The following is a 20,977-nucleotide window of genomic DNA, read 5'->3' as shown; positions in this document are numbered from 1 at the left end:
AACACGGGGCCTGTCTGGACCCCTGAGCTTCTCCTGCACCTCCCAGGAGGGACACAGAAGCAGGTCCACACTCCGCTTCTGTATCTTCATGCTTTAGCTGCAGTTCTACTGACCCCCACTGGTGATGCATGCACATCAGGCCCCAAGAACATTCTGCTTAAACACTCAGAATCCCAGGTCAGAAAGACTCATCCACTGACTTCTGCAGGTGTGCACCTGGGTACCTAATACCTGCGCGATCCCAGTGGGTGATGGGGCGGAGGGGCGGTGACAGCTCCTCCCTGACCAGTAGGCAGGTAGGCAGGGCTGGAGTAGCAGCATGATCAGGAGGTGCTCTCTCCAGCCTGTAATTCTTACTACTCCTCCCTCTGGGGTAAACACGGGGGCATCACGGGGGGCAATATGACTGCTTATGGGGGGCTGCAGGGAGGGGGTTAGGGCTCAGTGACCTAGGACCGATCCAAACCTGGAGCCCGCCTCCACACACACACACACACACACATACACACAAGAACATGCTCCTGTTCATGGTTAACTGGTCATTTCTCATGTATCAGCATCTTGTCTCTGAGATGTTTGAGAAACAATGAGCTCAGGATGGACCACTGTGCACCCATCCCAGGAGTTCGTGACCTCAGATGACAAGGTCTGCAGCCCAGCCTAGACCCCAGCACCCAGGCCACGTGCATGGACGTCGTTGCTGAGACACACACTCCTTCCTGGAGCTGAGCCTCCTCTTTGGGTCCTGGGTGTTTCTGTTCTGAGCCAAACACTCGGCACCTCCTAGCTCTCCTCCCCGCTGCTCACACCCAAAGCCACATCCTACCTCTCCTGGATGGAGCAGGGAGCCAGCTCCCAGAGAACAGAGGCTCCAGGAGCACCAGGTGGGAAAGGCTGGTATAGTCCCTTCTCCTAGATTCTTCCAGACAGCCAGAAAAAAAGCCCCCAGAAGTGCTCGGAAGGAGCAGGAGGCCAAGGAGTTGTGGCCCATCAGTAGACCCTAAATGCAGATCAGCCCCTAAAGGGATTCATGGTTGAAGGGCTGACCTTTATCCACCAGGAGAATCAACTCCTAAATCACACCAAGACACAGCCCTGAGCCTGTCCCATGGATTTCAGTTCCAAAGTAATCAAGCAGCTTCACTCGCAAGTCGAAAGGTGGACCAGCCCAATGTCAGTGGACAGGTAAAAGGATAAACAAAAGGTGGTCCTTCCATACGATGGGGAACCATTCAGCCTTAATAAGCAAGGGAATTGTGACACACGCAACAACACAGATGAACCTTGAGGACATTATGCCGAGTGAAATAAACCAGTCACGGAAGGACCAATAGTGCAGGACTCCACTTCTGTGAGGTCGCTAAAGGAGGCAGTGCACGGGGACAGAGAGCAGAATGGTGAGTCAGTTCACAGGGACAGAGAGCAGAATGGTGAGTCAGTTCACGGGGACAGAGAGCAGAATGGTGAGTCAGTTCACAGGGACAGAGAGCAGAATGGTGAGTCAGTTCACAGGGACAGAGAGCAGAATGGTGAGTCAGTGCACGGGGACAGAGAGCAGAATGGTGAGTCAGTTCACAGGGACAGAGAGCAGAATGGTGGCGGCAGAGGCTAGAAGCGGGGGCAGAGGGAGCAGAGAGGTGGGGAACTGGAATTCAGTGGACAGTCTCAGTTGGGGAAGATGAAAAGGCTCTGGAGATGGATGGGGGATGGCCGCACAACGATGCGAGTGGACTCAATGCCACTGAGCTGCACACTTAGAAACGGCTAAAATAGCAAGTTTTACGTTATACCTATTTTGCCACAATAACCAAGCCACTGATAGGGCGGTCCAGCACGGGTGGGACCCAGCAACAGTGGTTTTCCTGGTCATGGTCGTAAAGACATGAGCTATCTGTCTTATGAGGAGGAGAGAAGGCACAGAGGACCCAAGGGATGCGAGGTGTGTTCAGGAAGGGAATGCCAGTGAGACGACACAGCCCCCCTCCTCCTCCCCACTCCCCGCTTCTTCTCCCCCACCACCACCGGGCTGTTAGCCGGAGGGACCCAACCAGCGCTCACCCCATGCAGCCCAGTTCCTTCAAGATCTGACCTAACAGAGACTCATCAAGTGACCAGAAACAGAAGAGTCCTCACCTGATTCCCCGTGAGCTGGAAGGAGGCCAGGTATCTGCTGCAGACCGGACACCAGCAAGTTCTCGGGAAGAAGGTGGAACACGGGCTCCAGGAGCGGGTGTGGCCTCAGCGTGTACTGCAGGCTGCAGTTCTCAATGAGGGTCATGTGCTTGTTCTCTGGGGGAGAAAACACCTCCTGTGACAGCTGAAACCAACGCACCTTCAGTCACATGGGCCAATAAGCCGAGCATCTTGGAAAAGAGCCAGACAAACAGGAAAAGTATTTTTCTAGGGAGAGAGGGGAATTGCTCTGTTCATTCAGCCAAGAGCAAAAAAGAATCAACCCTTAATACCTCTCTTTGGTAAAACTACAATGAAAGAGACACTTGTTTCTGATCTGACATAATAGAATCTCTCAACTCACCTCTTCCCCTGAGCAGTGTAGTCAGGTATGGCTTGCTCCCATGATCAGAGGGACCCTGGAGGGCGTTCTGACAAGAATATCTCTTCTTCAATCTCAGCCTCACATTCACTAAGCCCCACAAAGCAGCAGGACTAGGTGCTGGGCAGCCAGCAACCTCTAAGACAGAGTCCTGTCCTCAAAGAGGACACAAGTCTGCGGTGACTAAGATACAAGCCCACTGACACCCGTAACACATGGGAGAATGGGATCCGAACCCCAAGGAAGGTTTGGATAACATGCTGGGGAAGTGGGAAGAAGGAGAGCGTCCTCAGAAAGGAACCGCTGGGAACAGCTTAGAGTTCTCAGGGGAGGTGGAGGGAAGGTGTCAGCAGAAACTGGGCGCAGGACCACAGGGCCTGGGGTTGAGGGGACACAGACACGCCCTCAACACATGGCCACCAAATGGTGCATCTTGCTACTGTTTGATTTCCTCCACTGACAGGGGACCCACCACCTCCTGAGGCGCCCTAAGTGTTCTCATAAGAACTAAATTGTGCATTCATTAGAAAATAAAACTGTATTATTGAAAATTGTATGTTTACTATCTGACCATTCCACACATGTGATCTGCTTACTGTAAGATGTTAAATGCCCTAAAAAAAATTGTATGTTTACTATCTGACCATTCCACACATGTGATCTGCTTACTGTAAGATGTTAAATGCCCTAAAAGACACTCTGCTACATGGCTGGCTGGAGAGCACATTGGTACAACCTCCATGGAGGACAAACAGGGGAAATAATACAAAACTGCACAGGGAAGGGCCCCCAGACCAGCAATCCCACTTCCAGGAATTTACCCTACAGATCCACGTGCACATTCACAAAAGGGCAGATGTTCACTGTACCTTCAACCCTCTGCTCCTACAGAACAGCTCCAAGTGTCTGCTTGGCGGGGGGCAGTTCAATCACAAACAGCAATTCAACTAAACACCACCCAGTGGTAAAAAGAGTGAGCATGCTTCCTAGTGCTGACATGAAACACCCTCCAAGATAAACAGTTAAGGGGAAAAATAAAGGTCTGAGACGACTTGACAGGGGCAAAAACAAGACCACGGGCATGCACATTCACTTGTGTGTTATCAGAGGACCCGGAAGGACCCACAAGACCCCAGAGAGGAAATCACCTGTGATGTAGGCGAGGAGCTGAGCACAGGAGTAAGGAGACCTCATCTGAACCTTCTCACACTGTTTCATACTTTGAATTCTGGATTATGGGAATGCATCACCCAGTCAAGAAAAATACCCCACATTTTTAGAAATGCACCCTGAGAGGATGAGCTGTCAGTCTGCAGCTGTCCCTCCTCAGGCCCCTCACACATCCATAGCCTCCACCAGAACCATGGTCCTAGAATGGACCTGGGTTGGGGGGTGCTTGCTGTTTAACAGTTGCTGAATCTAAGGATACTTCAGGAGAGAAAATTCTGGCAAGTCAATAATTAAATTCAATTGGGAAATAACCTAAAAGGGTTTCCCTCGTGGCTCAGACAGTAAAGAATCTGCCTGCAATGTGGAAAACACTGGTTTGATCCCTGGGTTGAGAAGAAACCCTGGAGAAGGGAATGACTACCAACTCCAGTACATCAAGGCTGTATATTGTCACCCTGCTTATTTAACTTATATACAGAGTATATAATGAGAAATGCACGGCTGGACAAAGCACAAGCTGGAATCAAGATTGCCGAGAGAAATATCAATAACCTCAGATATGCAGATGACACCACCCTTATGGCAGAAAGCGAAGAAGAACTAAAGAGACTCTTGATGAAAGTTAAAGAGGAGAGTAAAAAATCTGGCTTAAAACTCAACATTTAAAAAACTAAGATCATGGCATCTGGTCCCATCACTTCATGGCAAATAGATGGGGAAACGATGGAAACAGTGACAGACTTTATTTTCTAGGGTTCCAAAATCACTGCAGATGGTGACTGCAGCTGTGAAATTAAAAGACGCTTGCTCCTTGGAAGAAAAGCTATGACCAATCTAGACAGCTTATTAAAAAAGCAAAGACATTACTTTACCAACAAAGGTCCATCTAGTCAAAGCTATGGCTTTTCCAGTAGTCATGTATGGATGCGAGAGTTGGACTATAAAGAAAGCTAAGCGCCGAAGAATTGATGCTTTTGAACTGTGTTGTTGGAGAAGACTCTTGAGAGTCCCTTGGACCGCAAGGAGATCAAACCAGTCCATTCTAAAGGATATCAGTCCTAAATATTCATTGGAAGGACTGATACTGAAGCTGAAACTCCAATACTTTGGCCACCTGACATGAAGAACTGACTCATTGGAAAAGACCCAGATGCTGGGAAAGGTTGATGGTGGGAGGAGAAGGGGATGACAGAGGACGAGATAGTTGGATAGCAACACCGACTCAATGGACATGAGTTTGAGCAAGCTCCAGGAGTTAGTGATGGACAGGGAAGTCTGGTGTGCTGCAGTCCATGGGTTGCAAAGAGTCAGACATGACTGAGCAACTGAACTGAACAGAACTGACCCACTCCAGTATTCTTGCCTGGAGAATTCCATGGACAGACAGAGGAGCCTGGCGGGCTACAGTCCATGGGGTCACAAAGTCAGACACGACTGAGCAACTAACACTAAAAGCCAGTCTTTATCATTAAAGCTAAGTTTCTGACTAACTGTTCCTCTATCATGAGAGTTTCAGCAAATTCAGGAAGTAGAAGTAGGCTCAAGGTTTCACACAGGCTGGAAAACAGACACCAAGTTCCCACCATGGAATCTAGGCAACATCTCTGAGACAGAAAGTCACCCCCCGACTTGCCCCAAACAGATCCGCCTCCACTGCTAGAACCCTGTTCACATCCCCCAGGTCAGAAAAGAGCCCCACACCAGACCCCTGAAATGGCCTGTCAGCCCATCCCCCTGCCTCACTGGGCACCCCTCCGTCTACCCTCCACTCAGCCAGCAGCCAGGGGGTGGCTCACGTCTCTCCCAGGGGCACCCTGGCTGCTCGGCAGGAGAAGCCACAGAGGCAGGCAGGCAGGAAGCCCACTCTGCCCTAAGGCGGCCGCTCGGCACTGAGCCCACACAGAGTAGGCGCTCCTGCAGGACGTCCCTGTCATTGGCACCACTGGACACCTTGCTGTGCTGGAGGCGACCCATGCACTTTCTGGTCAGAGGCTTCCGGGGACAGCTGGTGACCGTGACAGACAGCAACTACTCACGCGGGGGCAAAGCTGCTACCCAGAGGCCAGGGGGCCAGCAGCCCTCCCTCCAGGTGGACCCCACGGGGTCATCCTCACAAAGCTGTGTGCTGCCTTCAGGCTCATGTGTCTCAGGTCTTTAAATTTTCCTTTTTTTTTTTTTTTACTTTTTGGCTGCACTGCTTGCCATGCAGAATCCAAGTTCCCCGATCAGGGATGGAACCTTCAGCTGCTGCAGTGTGAGCACAGAGTCCCAACCACTGGGCCACCACGGAAGTCCCCGGGTCTTTAAATTATGTCAGACTCCAAGCCCACATTACACACTCCTCAGATCTATTAACACCTGAGCAAGCTGGTGACGCTCTAATACTCAGGGAAGTGACATCATGAGCAGGTGCTGTGGAGGCCTGGCCAGGCCGCGTCTCTTACGTTCTATGGGGTCCTGAAGGAGCGGGTGGAGGAGGGCTCGCGGGCTCCCATGATACAGTCTCAGCCTGCAAAACAAGACGCGTGAGCCGCACATCAGCACCTTGCATTCAGTCACAGGACCCCAGCTATGCTTCTCAAAAGGAAGGCCTGTGGGGACCTCCACTCCACCCCTCTGGGAGCTTCCACCACCCTCTGCAGGGAACAGAGATGCCTGAGCACAGCATCGGCTCCATGAGCCCACAGTGCTGGTGGGCAAGTTCGTCCAGAGTATACACTGCATGGTCCAAATGCAGCCTGAGCAAGAGCACTGGAAACAATGCCCGGGAAGCAACTTGTGCCTGAAAACATCCCAAGATTTGAAACAACATTTGAGGGGCTTCTATGGCTATGTGTCTAGAGTGGTGGTTCCCAACCAGGGAGGATTTTGCCCCCTCGGGACAACTGGCAAAGTTTGGAGGTGTTTTCAGCTGTCACAGCTGGGCAGGGAGGGGGCTACTGGCATCTCGTGGGCTGTGAGACCATACATTGTTCAGGACAGCCCCGTAACAAAGGCATACCTAGCCCAAAGTGTCCATGGAGCCAGGGTGGATAAGCCTCCATCTACAGTGACAACGCAAACTCCACCACGGCTAAAATGACCACACACCATCTCGCCCATCTGGGCACGTTCAGGTCCTAACATAACAGAGCCTGGCACAGAGCAGACCCCCAGCCAGTGTTTGCTGAGTGAGCCCCTACTGCTCCCTGGGTGCTCGTCTGGGAAGAACCTACTTCTTACACTCCGGACCCTTAGGAGGTGGACACTGCTGTCCATCAGGCACAGATGATGAATTCAGAGTCAAGAGTTTAAACAACTGGCCCAAGACCCCACAGGAGTAAGGATGGAGCAGGACTCAGCCCGTATCCTCCTTACGTCAGATCCCACCCGCCTGGCCAAAGCTAGTCCTGCTCCCACCTGGAGAAGGATGGCTGGGCTTACACAGCAGCAGCAAACACGGTTACAGCCTGAAGCAAAAACATCCCCAGGAGACTGTGATAAACACACACAAACTGACAAATTCAGAGCTCCCTACTGTGGACGAGCAGTTAATTCACCACAGAAAGATGCTGGGAACCCCAACAACTGAGAAAACGAGGCGGATACCGTTTGTCCTGGGAAGTGGAAGTTGGAGATTCCGGCTTGTGGCTGAAGATCCGAAGAATTCCAAACCCACAGGACAGAGTCTGGAGGGTCCCGTCTCGTCTTCTGCCTTCAACGACCACCTCCACCACGGCCACAATATGAGGGTGGTTCAAGGACGTGTGAAAATACAAGGGCTGCCAAAGAGAAGCAGACGGAGGGAACGCTCTCGACCTGCAAGAAGGGAGCTCAGGGACGTGGGCGGGCTCCCTCCTCACCTCCACCCCTCACCTCCACCCCTCACCTCCACCATTCTCACGTCGATGCTGCAAGCACACCATGTGGGGAGCAGCATCCCTGACAGGCACCAGAGAGGAGAAGGGGCCAGGAAGGGACCCCCTCAGAGACAGACACTGCGGTCACAGCTCCTCCTTCCAGGACACCCAGCATCTGCTTGCAAGACTGCTTGCTTCTCCTGTGGGAGTTTTTCACCCACAAAAGATGCCAAAAGACATCAGAGCCTCTGGAGAGGAAAGGGGTTGGGGCAGCCATGCACCCCACCCCTATCACCTGCCAGGACCATGAGCCCAAAGATAGAAGTAGTCCATGGCACCCATGCATCCAGTGAACTGCCCACCACACCCACACGTCCACCGAGCTGCCCACATTGCCCACACATCCACAGAGCCCTTTCATGCAACGCCCAAACTTCAATCACAACTCACCAATACTGACTCTAATCCCTGTTTCCTGTGGAAATACTATGAGGCTGCATCTGAATGAGTTCTTAGTTTTTTTTTCTTTTTTCTTTTTTTTTTTTGAGTTCTTAGTTTTAACTAAGCAATATCCTGGGATTTCTTGAGGATTTCGTTCTGTCATCCCCAGTCCAGAATGAGATGGTTGGACAGTATCACTGACTCAATGGACATGACTTTGAGCAAACTCTGGGAGATAGTGAAGGACAGGGAAGCCTGGTGTGCTGCAGTCCACAGGGTCATAGACAGTCAGACGTGACTTAGTGACTGAACAACAACAAAATATCTTTATTTATAACAAATATAGCCTTGAGAATATTTAAGACAAGGTTTGGTGAGGCGGGGGTCCAAGCCAAGCAGAGGATACTCAAATTGCTACTAAAAGGTTTCCCACTTGTAGCTTCTCCACGGGGTGGGGAGTGAGAAAGACGACACAGACGGGTCAAACCCAGCTCCCGTCGCTGAGATGCACATGGCCACATGGAACAGAAACACCTTCCTTCTGCCACTGTTTCCAATCTCCTGAAATCCAGTGCAGTCACTCTCATCTAAAACTAACAAACGTTGTAGACACAGATAATAGAAACAGAGGCACTAACTGGGTTTGAGAATCTTCAGGGAACAAGCGTCCTGGGAGTCCAGGTCAGTACTGAACTGAGGCTCTGTACTCGAGGGGTCCCTGGAATCCCACGTCCTTGTTGGAGCGAAGCCTAGGTGGTAGGGTCACCAACTGAGCACAAAGACCACCCCCAACACAGGGCCGGGCCAGGCCGGGCTGCAGCAATGTGATTTAAACTTGGAATAATCCCCCATTAACGAGTCATTACCACGGTGTCACCAAGAAAACGTTTACTGTAATCACAGACTGTCAGCCCAGGATAACAGAGAGACACATTAAAACATCAGCCATGAGATATAAATCGTTATTCTATTATCTTTTATTGCAAAATGATGAAATAATGACCACTTACAGCTGACAGGTGGTTGGACCAAGAGAGAATTATGCTTCCGTCTCCAAGACTTGAGTACTGTTTTTAAAAGCCCCACCGTAAAGTCAGGTTTGTCATTATCTCACCTCCCACATTTACACCTGTGCATATCAGTTTTATGGACACTACCCACTTTTCTTCTTGGCAGTGAAACAAACATTGTCAGCTCTGATGCAGAGCAGCCATAATCCTCCAGCTTAGAGGTCACCTTGAAATCCTTTGCCCGGAGGCAGCAGGACCAACTACTTTGGGCATGTCCCAGGTACCAATTGGGCTTCCCTGGTGGCTCAGCTTGTAAAGAATCTGCCTGCAGTGCAGGAGACCTAGGTTTCATCCCTGGGTTGGGAAGATCCCCTGGAGAAGGGAACAGCTACCCACTCCAGTATTGTGGCCTAGAGAATTCCATAGACTGTATAGCCATCCATGGGGTCGCAAAGAGTCGAACATGACTGAGCGACTTTCACTTTCACTTACCAATTCATGGCTGTTGCCTCTCCCTTTCCTTTACCACTGCAAACAATTATTCTGAGACCAAACTAACCACAGAGCCCCACTCTGGTCTGTCCCAGAGACTCCACTTTCACCGGCAGGGTCGGCCTTGGAAGCTCAGCAGGTTACAAGGCAACACGAGGGCTGACTGCCTCATCCCCTCACTACTCATGGGTAAGGAGCAATGCTTTACTGCCTCTCTAATGAGTGCGCCGCACATACTAAAGAAATTCTAGGGACTTCTCTGGTGACCCAGTGGTTAAGACTTCGCTTTCCAATGCAAGGGGCGAGAGTTCAATCCCTGGTCAGAGGGCTAAGATCCCATGTGTCTCTCAGCCAAACAAAACAAAACATAAAACAGAATCAATATTGGAACAAATCCAATAAAGACTTTTTAAAAAATGGTCCACATCAAAAAAAAAAAAAAGAAAGAATTTCTAAGGAACCTAGAAATACAATCTAGCCCTCAAGAAGTTCAAAGGTAAAGGTTAATTTGTTGTTGTTCAGTCGCTAAACCATGTCCAGCTCTTTGTGACCCCATAGACTGTAGCACGCCAGGCTTCCCTATCCTTCACTATCTCCCAGACTTTGCTCAAACTCATGTCCACTGAGTCCGTGATGTGATCCAACCATCTCATCCTCTGTCACCCCCTTATTCTTCTGCCCTTAGTCTTTCCCAGCATCAATTTTTTTCCCCATGAGTCGGCTCTTTGCATCAGGTGGACAGAGTATTAGAGCTTCAGCTTTAGCATCAGTCCTTCCAATGAATATTCAAAGCTGATTTCCCTTAGGATTGACTGGTTTGATCCCCTTGAAGTCCAAGGGACTCTCAAGAGTCAGCTTAGGCAGGTAGAAAATGCACACCCTGCCTAGGGCCAACCAGCTCGGAAGTTCTATGCAAGTAAAAGCCCTGGGGATGAACCACCCAACTCTGTGGCTTCAACCCTTTAGGCACCCGGCCGGGGATCCCCAGAGAAGCCGAGTCACCTAGAACCCAGGCCCTCTACCCCCACCCCACCCCTGTGTGCTTGGTCAGACATCCCAAGCACGATCAAGCAATTCTGCAAACAAGCCCTCCAGGAACTTCCCTGGTGGTCCAGCGGTAAAGAATTCTTCCAGTTCAGGGGACACGTATCCGATCCCTGGTCAGAGAACTGAGAACCCAGTTCCACATGCCACAGAGCAACCAAGTCCACACACTGCAACTACTGAGCCCATGCACCACATCGCAAGACTCTGCATGATGCAGCTAAGACCCGACATAGCCAAGTAAATAAATGTTTTAAAAAACCAAGCCCTCCAGGGTCAGGATGCCTGGCGGCGGCCATGCAAGATGCCTGGAGATGCATCAGCTGCCACTGCGGGATTAAAAGTTGAAGTCAAGCCCATCTAATTACAGAGAGAGAAGCCGTGGGACACAGAAGAGTGGGGCCCTGGTCCCCCCATGCCACAGCTCACTCATCCGCCCTTGACAAGGTGCCCCCCTGACAAGATAAACTGGTTAATAAATCACAGAAATGCTCCTGTCTTAATGCCTTCATCTTCAAACACGCCGACATTTTGCCTCAGGGCTGAGGGTCCATTTTTCACACACGTGACAGAATTGAAATTGGGCCTCAGATGAAGACGGGCGTTTGTGTAGAGGCTTCGTCCGCGGCTGCACAGCCGCTCGACCTGCCCCAAGTGACACACGCTCTTCTGTCCCAGGCTGAGGACAAGGCCAGGAGAGAGGCACAGAAATTAAACTAGTACCTTCCAAACAATTTTGTTTTCCTCTTCTTTGACCTCACCATGCAGCCTGCAGGATCTCAGTTCCCCAGCCAGGGATCGAACCTGTGGATACATGGTGTCCTAATCCCTGGACCACCAGGGAAGCCCCACCAGACAATTTTCTTTAGTAAACCTTTAGTAGGGTGGCTTCAGGAAGGTAAACACACCACATATCCGTCTGCAGCCTCCATCAGCTCAGCCTTCCACTGGAGGCTCAGGACAGTTTGCTGCACACGACCGACCACAAGACTGACCACTCCAAGGACAGTGAATCCACCGAGCAAGACTCTCCTCCAAGAGATGCAAAATCTCTAATTCCAGTCAGAAGCTTCCACTCATCCAGGGTGGGGCCCAGCATTATTCTTAGGAAAAAAACACAGCCCTGGAGACAGTGTCCCCCACCCAATCCCGCACCAAGAGAATTATCTGGCTCAAAGTATCTGTGGAGCCAGGGTTGGCAAGCTCCCATCTACAGTGACAACACAAACCCCACCATGGCTGAAATGACCACACACCATCTCGCCCATCTGGGCACGTTCAGGTCCTAACATAACAGAGCCTGGCACAGAGCAGACCCCCAGCCAGTGTTTGCTGAGTGAGCCCCTACTGCTCCCTGGGCACTCGTCTGGGAAGAACCTACTTCTTACACTCCGGACCCTTAGGAGGTGGACATTGCTGTCCATCAGGCACAGATGATGAATTCAGAGTCAAGAGTTTAAACAACTGGCCCAAGATCCCACAGGAGTAAGGATGGAGCAGAACTCAGCCCGTATCCTCCTTACATCAGATCCCACCCCCTCAGCCAAAGCTAGTCCTGCTCCCACCTGGAGAAGGATGGCGGGGCTTATTCAGAAACAGCACACCCAGTTACAACCTGAAGCAAAGACAGCCCCAGGAGACTGTGATGAACACACAGAAGCTGACAAATTCGAAGCTTTCTACTGTCCCCACATGTATGTCTATGTGCTCAGATGCTCAGTCATGACCAACTCTTTGCAACCCCATGGACTGTAGCCCACCAGGATCCTCTGTCCATGGGATTCTCCTGGCAAGAATACTGGAGTGGAGTGCCATGCCCTCCTCCAGGAGATCTCCCAGACCCAGGGATAGAACCTTCAGCTCTTAAGTCTCGTGTAATGGCAGGCAGACTCTTTACCACTAGCCCCACCTGGGAAGCCCACATAGTAGACTGTTCAATCACCAAACAACTAAATCCCTATGGAAACATCAGGAGAGATATCATTTCTCCTATTCATCCACTCACTTCTATACCCGCCCCCATTTCTGGTTCAGCGTCCCCAGGAGTTGTTTCTGTTGAGCTAGACAGGAAAGAAATCCTCCTAGGTGACACAGCTAAGACCAGGCACTCTCGGCAGAGATGGTGCCCAGAGCCATGCTGGATTCCTGCTTTGCAAATGGTTTACATCAGGAGTAGCTCCTGGAACATGAGAGTGGGTAAAGGAGAGGGGAGGGCATGTTCAGGAACCTGGCGATTAACCAAGTCACTGGGCAGAGCCTCCTGGAGTTTCACTTGGATATACTGACATTCCTTGACAGCATCTACTTGTTTTTTAATTTTATTGAAGTAGAGTTGATTTACAGATGTTGTGTCAGTATCTGCTGTATAACAAAGTAATTCAGTTATACATATATTGTTGCTGTTGTTCAGTTACTAAGTCATGTTGGACTCTGCGACCCCATGGACTGCAGCAGACCAGGCTCCTCTGTCCTTCACCATCTCTTGGAGTTATGCTCAAATTCCTGTCCACCGAGTCAATGACGCCATCCAACCATCTCATCCTCTGCTGCCCTCTTCTCCTGCCCTCAATCTTTCCCAGCATCAGGGTCTTTTCCATTGAGTCAGCTCTTTGCATCAGATGGTATATTCTTTTTCTTTTCCATGATGGTTTATTACATGAGAGTGAATATATTAATAGTTTCCTATGCTATAAATATAAACCAGTTTGCATCTGCTAACCCCAAACTCCCAGTCCTTCCGTCCCCCAGCCCCCCACACCCCCTGGCAACCACAAGTCTGTTCTCTATGTCTGAGTCTGTTTCTGCTTCATAGATACGATCACTTGTGCCATATTTTAGGTTCCACATGTAAGTGATATTATATGGTATTTGTCTTTCTCTTTCTGACTTACTTCACTCAGTATGATCATCTCTACATTCATTCACATTGCAGCAAATGGCATTGCTTCATTCTTTCTTATGGACAGCCTCCACTTTTAAAGGAGAGTCACCTCCCTCTCTGAGGTTAAGAATTCACCTGCAGTGCAGGGGACATAAGAAGGGACAGGCTACCCACTCCAGTATTTTGGGGCTTCCCTGGTGGCTCAGCTGGTAAAGAATCTGCCTGCAATGCGGGAGACCTGGGTTCGATCCCTGAGTAGGGTAGATCCCCTGGAAGAGGCCACGGCAACCCACTCCAGTATTCTTGCCTGGAGAATCCCATGGACAGAGGAGCCTGGCGGGTTACAGTTCATGGGATCGCAAAGAGTTGGACATGACTGAGCATAGGCATGCACTTCCCTCTCATTACTCTGACAAACAAGAACATTCAGGAGCCTGTTTCTCCCGGCCTTGGCGATGGGAAGAGGGAGCAGACCACTTCCCTGTGTCCCAGGAGGCCAGGGAGCCACCTGAGACTCCAGCCACACCTGGGGCTGAGACGGTCCGTGGAGGTATCATCCCCTGATCTGGGTTCTGGCTACCTGTGAAGAACCACTAGGATTCCTACCCAGTGGCTCGAGTAAAATAAATAAAGGAGGAAAAATGAGCCTGTCACTGCAGGCTGAGCGTGGTTAGTTAAGGAAAGAATTTAAGGGAGAATTATGTCCATCTTAGAAAGAAAGTGCAGGAACTGCATGGTGCTTTGGCCTCTCAGATTATTTTTTAAAGATATCTTTTGAGAGGCTGAAAGAATGATCGACCGTCTCAGCGCAAGTGAAGGGTGATTCCTCTCCACTGAGGGCAGCCTTGAAGGAGAACACAGAGTTCTGAGCTCAGAGCTGAGAGGCCTGGAGCTGGTGCCCTGTGGTCCGCCAGGCAGAGCAGGGAGGCTGGGACGAGAGGGGCGTAAGGAATTCATCATTCCCGGAATGAAACACCCGGCTTGGCTCAAGGCAGGACTCCTTTGGTCCATGGTCTTTCCTACAGGACATTGTTTGCAAAGTAATGAAATAGCATCTTCTTTCGGGGCTGTGTATTACAAGGACAACTCAGTCAAAACCCAGAGCCCACATGGTTGATTCATGAGTCTACACAAAGGCCAGACAACCACCTTGATTTCCAGATGGGCCCCTGCTACTGGCCGCTGGTAACCTCCATCACATCGCCCCTGAGCCACAACCAAAGGGTAGAACCAGAAAAGCCCAGGCGATTAGTAAAATCAGAAAAAGATCTTCACCAAATTTCAGAATCAACTCTAAAAAGGGCAAATTGTGTTTCTCTCTATTCCCATAGGTGTGTACACAGAGCTTTGCTCAGATGACACAACCCCATAACCAGACGCTCCGTGTATCCAGGCCACCCCAGGAACGCTCCACATTTCATGTGCACATGTACATCCATGTATGCACACACACACACACACACACACACACACACGGCAAAGGGGATTCTCTGTAGTTCACTAAACTCTGAACGTCAAGGACGAGAGGACAGTGCCGGTGGGGAGGATGCTGCCAAGCGGCCCATCAGGATGGACCATTCCTGGGGCAGCACTGGCCTCTGCTGCCCGCCTGGGGCATAGCACCTGAACACAGCTCGGCTGAGCAATTCCGGGGCCCAACCAAAACTGCTCTGTTCCCCAGCGCCAGCCTCGCTGAGATCAGTAACTGAAGGGTGCAGATTCTTCTGAAAACGTTAAGGACTATGGTCCTCCCTAACACATGGCCCTGGTCCCCACGCCCCGTTGAGCAGAGCCCAAATGACTGAGGAGCACTCAGCTTCCACAGCTCGGACCAGACATGAACTGAGCTGAAAGGGCCTCGACCCACAGCTCCCAGGATTGGGGGATATCTGAGAACCCTCTCGGGCATGGATGCTGAGCCCTTGATGAGCCCAGAAGGTGGAGCAGCAGCTCTGAAGGCCGTTTCTTACAACGCACCTTCTACTCTGCAGGGCTCTCAGCCACTGAGCTGGTCGGGGAAACAGCAGGCCCTCCGTGTGTGGCCTGTCTGGGCAGTGACCGCGGCTACAAGGAAAGCCATGGGGAAGGTCACAGGAGGAGGGTTCATCTTAGGACCCCAGTGGCAGCAGAGTGCTCCTCTGCTGACTCAGGGGATCACCATCCCCTCGACACAGCAGCATTTCCAACAGAGCCTGCAGGGCCCCTCCAACACCAGGGTTAAAACAAGGCTTGAGAACAATCACTGCAGTCAAGGTGTCTGTCACTCACGGCCTCTGACCTGCCAACTGCTCTTCAAGACAGAGACATATATACCGACCTCCAGAAGTAAACGGTGGGTCTGAAACCTCCCCAAGAAGCTGGGAGCCAACCATCCCATGGTGACTCCCCAGTAGAGGACACAGTCACCGTAGTATCTGTCACCATGCCAGGCTTTCCAGGGCGTGACTGTCCACTCAAGAAAGAGAATCCAAACAGCCCAGCCCTGGAAGATGGCACCTCAGCCAGGCTCCCAGCAACATTGGGGCCACCGCACTCCTGCCAGGCCTTGGCAACCCCCAACCGCTCGCCCCAAGACAGAGGCGCAAAGGTGACTCAGTGCAGGAGCTGGGACAGCACCCTAAACAGCCACCCACGGTCATATGCGGTTTACAACACACAGCCTCTCTCTCGATTCAGACACCAGACTAAGGAGTTCAGCATGGGCCGTCTGATGGCCGGAACACACCAGTCACGGTCCTGGTCCCCAGGACGCATATCCCCATGGCCATATCTAATTTTCCTGAACCTTTGGGCGCAGCATCCCCCTCTCCTGCATGTTCAGTAAGGACCAGTAACATCAAGCCACGCTGCACACAGCATCCTGACTGTGGGTGACAGCCCAGTGCAGAGAAGCCTGGTGGCTTCATGACTGGGCAGGACCATCCCCCACAGAGAGGGCGGCTCGCTTGGTTTGGTTACATACGGAGACCATCCCCAGGACAGCCGTGGCCACCACCACCACCTCCGTCACTCACTGTACTGCCACCTACTGGGCTTCCCTGACGCTGCGCAGAGAAGGACAAAATCAACGCAACACCGACCCTCCAGTACTGTTCCCTGCAGGACCCACTGCGTTCAGGTGCAGCTTGAAGGAGCAGCTGGGAAGAAGACACTAGGACACCTCCAGCTCTTGATAAAACCCCGTTGTCTCCGGAAGGCCCCTCCCAGCTAGCTACCCACCAAGCCCACCCTTGGCCGCCCTCCCACCCCTCACCCTGGGACACAGCTTCTGCCACTCCACTTATCCTGGGCCGGTTCCCTCCATCCCATAGGCTCAACTCCCAGAGGCCCTCCTTCACCACCTGCTTATGTCTCCCCTTCTTCCCCAGGGCAGCGGCTGTTGGTCTCCTCCGAGAACTCACCACGCCTACACTTGCTGCCGCCTGCCTGGGTGTGTCACCCAGCAGACTGTAAGTTGTCCAGGGTGAGAACCACAGCCATCCCATCCACCCAGCACCATCACCTTGGCACCCGGCCCCGTGGCGGGCAGACGGCAGGCACTGGAAGAGACGCTTGTGGGTTTGGTGCAGCTGAACGAGGATGGGACACCCTATCTGCAGGGCAGCCAGACACAGGGTTGCTGCGTGGGCAAGACCATGTCACCAACTGATGCCAAGGCAACCACGCAGTCTGCAGACAGATGTGGAGGCTCCAGGCCCTCCCACCTTCTACCTGGGCAAGGCACCTCACTTCTAAGTCCCAATTTGCTCATCTTTAAAAAAAAAAGAAAAAATCCTAAACTAAAAAGAAAGAAAAAGAAGGGGAAAGTGAACAAGGAGGAAAACTGAGGAAATCTGATGAGATCAATAATTTCCTAACTTTGTTGCCAAAGCTGGAAGTTTCCATGAAGGCAACGAGACCCACATGTATGCCGCCCCCCGCAACACCCGCCCCCTGCCACCATCCACTCAGGGCACGTGGCTGCCACACAAGTTTCTGTCTGGAAGCAGATGCTGGCTGCCAGAATGAGCTTTGTGGGAGCTCGGCCTGCTGCTCGGGGCATTCCTGGAGTCTGGGGTGTACTGGCGGCACCCCCAGGTCTGGGTGGAACCTGCACACCTGCCAGCCACTGCACCCACCTCATTGAAGACGATCCTGGCCGGCTGCCTGGTGAGCGGCTCTGCAGGCCTCGGCGAGCTCCTCCACGTCCTCCCGAAGAAGTGCCGATAGGTGACATCGAAGAGAGACACGCGCAGGTGGCAGCCCACCTCCGATAGCAGCTCCAGCACCCCCTGGGAGACAGAGGGATGGCCTTGAAGGATCCTCAAGGTTGAGAGCCTCCCCACAGATGCTGATGGACCATTTGGGGGAAACTGGGCCACTCAGCATCCATCCCCTGGTTTAGGTATCAGGCCCTTCCTTCCAAGGGACTACCTCTCTCCATGGCCCTCCCTTGGCCAGTCGGAGGCTGGAATCCCACCCAGAACCAGCAAGCCACACAAGAAGCCAAAGCTGTGGAGACAGACGCCTATGACACCATGTGGAACCAAGGAAGAACAAGTTCAGGTGATGCCACATGAGATCCTGGATCAAGCCACATCTGAAGCTTGTGCTAATGATAGGTTTGTCTTTAAGTGAGTTAACAAATTCTCTCTCCTTAGGCTATTTTACTTGAGTGTTTTTTTTTTTTTTTTTTGGTTGGGGGAGTTATTTGTTTACCATTTACAGCCAAATTATTCCCAATATGACCACAAACTCTAAATCCTCAGCCTGTCAGAATTATTTGGGTGGGTTGGGGTCAGGGTATAAATAAAATAAAAGCCGATCTTTGAGAACTACAGATACAGACAAGGCACCAGAGACTGCTAGGCCTGCCCTGTGCCCAGTGGTGCCACCTACAGAGGGTTCTCCTGAGTCTTCAGTGCTGGTACCACTGGCACACCTGGCAAGGGGGCAGCTCTTACTGTCTACCTGGGACCAGGAATCCTGCTTTCCTTTCATGCAGTCATTTAATAAATGTTATTTAAGCATCTATTTTGTGTGTCCACTCTGTGCCAGACACTGTTCTAGGAAACGCAGCAGGGAACAAAACACACAAGACCTGCGTCCCTGGGGCTCACGTGAAGACAATGAAAATGGGAGCAGGGGAAGATGGGTGGGTCGGCTCTTTGAAGAAGACGGCCAGGGAAGGGGCTCTGAAAGATAACATCTAAACCGAGAACTAAGGAGGCAGGGTGGGGTGGACGGGAACCAGGAGTGGACCCTTGGAGAATAAACCAGGCAGAAGGAAGCTCTGGGTGAAGAGAGCCGGGTGCTCAGGAAAATCATCCTGACTACATGTATCTTTTTTTGTTGTTGTTAGTCGCTAAATCATATTTGACTCTTTTACTACCCTATGGACCGTAACCCGCCAGGCTCCTCCGTCCACAGGGTTTCCCAGGCAAGAACACTGGAGTGGGTTCAGATTCCCGACCCAGGAATCTTCCCACATCTCCTGTTGGGAAGCCATGTATGTTATTTTTGTTGTTTTTTAGTTGCTAAGTCACGTCCGACTCTTTGTGACCCCAGGGACTGCAGCACGCCAGGCTCCCCTGTCCTTTACTATCCCCCGGAGGTTGCTCAAACTCATGTCCATGTATGTGTATTTACATTAACTGATTGCTCTCACTTTCTGGGTTCTTAGTGTTCCTAGTGCTCTGGCATCTGGGGCCTCCCTGATGGGAAGAGACTGTCCTGCCCAGGGCCAGCTATTTCCCAGTGATAGTAACCGACCTGCTTTCCAGTCCACACCCCACTTGCCCTTGTCTGGCTCACACTCCGGGAGACAATATCTTCCCACCCCAACAATCCCAGAACCAGACCCAGGCAACCAGTCCCTCCACCCCAGAGGCCAATGAACTAACTCAAACTAGCCAGTCCCAAGTGTGTGCAGCTGCTTACCCAGCCTTGCCCATCCCTTCCCACAAAAACCATGATATAGGCTTTTGCCCCGGCTCTCCTCTTACCCCGCTGCCTCCCCACCAACCCAACTGCACAACCCTTCGGGGATGTGCGTCCCCTCCCTTGGGGAGCCCAAAGGAAGAAACTATCTTTTCAGTGGCAACCGTCCCCTGCTCTGCTGTCCCCACCACACCTGAATAAAAACAAAAGCCAAAGTGCGCTTCAAAACAGAACACCCAGTGACTTCCCCGCTGGTCCAGTGGTTAAGACTCTGAGCCTCCAAGGCTGAGGGAACTGGATCGATCCCTGGTCAGGGAACTAAGATCCCACATGCAGCACACAGTGGCTGAAGTTTTTTTTAAATACTAAAAAAAAAAAAAAAAAAAATTGAATAAAACAATGGGATTGTGTTTAATTGGAGAAGGGGCAGGAGCCACCCTCGCAGGCCACTTCTACTCCAAACAGGATGACGGGTCAGGGAAAGAGCCTGAGAGGCAGTGACACCACCTGATTCGGGATTTCATGGAAATCAGTCCAACGTGAGGTGAAGCGTGTGTTAACTAAATCAGGGTGGGGTCCTTTCGCAGTTTATGTGGATGTCAGATCATCACGCTGGGCACTCCAAGTGTCCTACGGCTTCGTCAGTTATACCTCAATAAAGGAGAAGGAAAACCACTCCAGCTCCACGTGGGGATCGGAACGCGGCGGGAGGACGTGAGGAGTTGGGGTGAGCAGAGGGCACATTCGGGGTGTCAGTGAAGGAACTGCCGAGGGCCGTGGTGATGGCAGGGTGTGGAATATGAGGGGAAGAGAAACAAGCGGGACCAGCTGGTGGCCACCTGCCCACCCAGCCTCCCAGGTCCAGCAGGTGAGTCCCAGCAAATGGGAGCAGCTGGCAGGGGGGAGTGTGCCGACAGGTCTGGGGGGATCTTGAGCCCAGACCCTCATCCCTCCCCACCAGCACTGTTCCTCACCCTGCTCCCTGCCCCTCTGGAGCCCCTTTACTGCGCTCGCCCCCTCATTCCCATGAGGCCCTGACCAGGGAGGCCTTCCTGACCCCTGCCATCCAGACCCTCATCATCTGACCTGGTTTTATATCAGGATCTCTCATGTTTCTAAGTTGTCTGTTTACATGCTGGTGGTCGGTCTCAGCTCTGGTGGGGAAGGGATGAGAGCCTGGAATATTCTCCTCCTGCTATATCCTCAGGACTGGGGACCAAATCATGCAAGGCGGGTGGGGGTGGGGGTGGGCTCAGTGTGCACACCTCCTAGGGGCCTGGGCCTCCCCTCGCTGCAGGCACCACCCAGGGCACCACCATCAGCCCCCCTGGCCCCCTCACCATGCTCCCAGGGAGGTGACCAGTAGCCAGGACCAGGGAACTCCCAGATCACCTGGGAGCTGGGTCTTCTCCTGGCCTCCACAGCCCGACCACCCACTCCGCCTCTCTGAGACCTTGTGCTCAACTCTCCTCGGGTAGGTTTCTAGCTGTCTCCTCGTGCTTAACAGAGAGCTCTGTGAAGACAGAGTTGGGGGCGGGGGGGTCACCCTCGTGTCCCCTGCACAGCTCCAAACACACAGTAAATACAAGTGAAATAGCCATTCCAAAGGAAAGAATTAGGTTGGCCC

The 20,977-nt window shown here is 51.9% G+C and overlaps 1 protein-coding gene across 10 annotated transcripts in view; it reads right to left on the bottom strand.

Moving 5' to 3' along the window:
• NPHP4 (nephrocystin 4) overlaps positions 1 to 20,977 on the bottom strand; it is a 138,538-nt gene that overhangs the window by 104,345 nt on the left and 13,216 nt on the right. For all 10 annotated transcript variants that reach the window (XR_001502085.3, XM_059875745.1, XM_005217171.5 and 7 more), the window contains 4 exons: positions 17,550 to 17,702; positions 7,313 to 7,485; positions 6,169 to 6,233; positions 2,134 to 2,289 (listed from right to left, as the gene is read on the bottom strand). Coding sequence is in view for 9 of the 10 variants with exons in the window: in XM_059875745.1 (XP_059731728.1) it covers positions 2,134 to 2,289; positions 6,169 to 6,233; positions 7,313 to 7,485; positions 17,550 to 17,702 (547 nt within the window). In the remaining variant the exon portion in view is untranslated. The remainder of the gene's footprint in view (positions 1 to 2,133; positions 2,290 to 6,168; positions 6,234 to 7,312; positions 7,486 to 17,549; positions 17,703 to 20,977) is intronic.

This window comes from Bos taurus, chromosome 16 (assembly GCF_002263795.3).
Source record: "Bos taurus isolate L1 Dominette 01449 registration number 42190680 breed Hereford chromosome 16, ARS-UCD2.0, whole genome shotgun sequence".
Taxonomy (NCBI): Eukaryota; Metazoa; Chordata; class Mammalia; order Artiodactyla; family Bovidae; genus Bos; species Bos taurus.
Note: the sequence above shows the minus strand (reverse complement) of the source record. Positions and strands in the feature narration are given on the sequence as shown.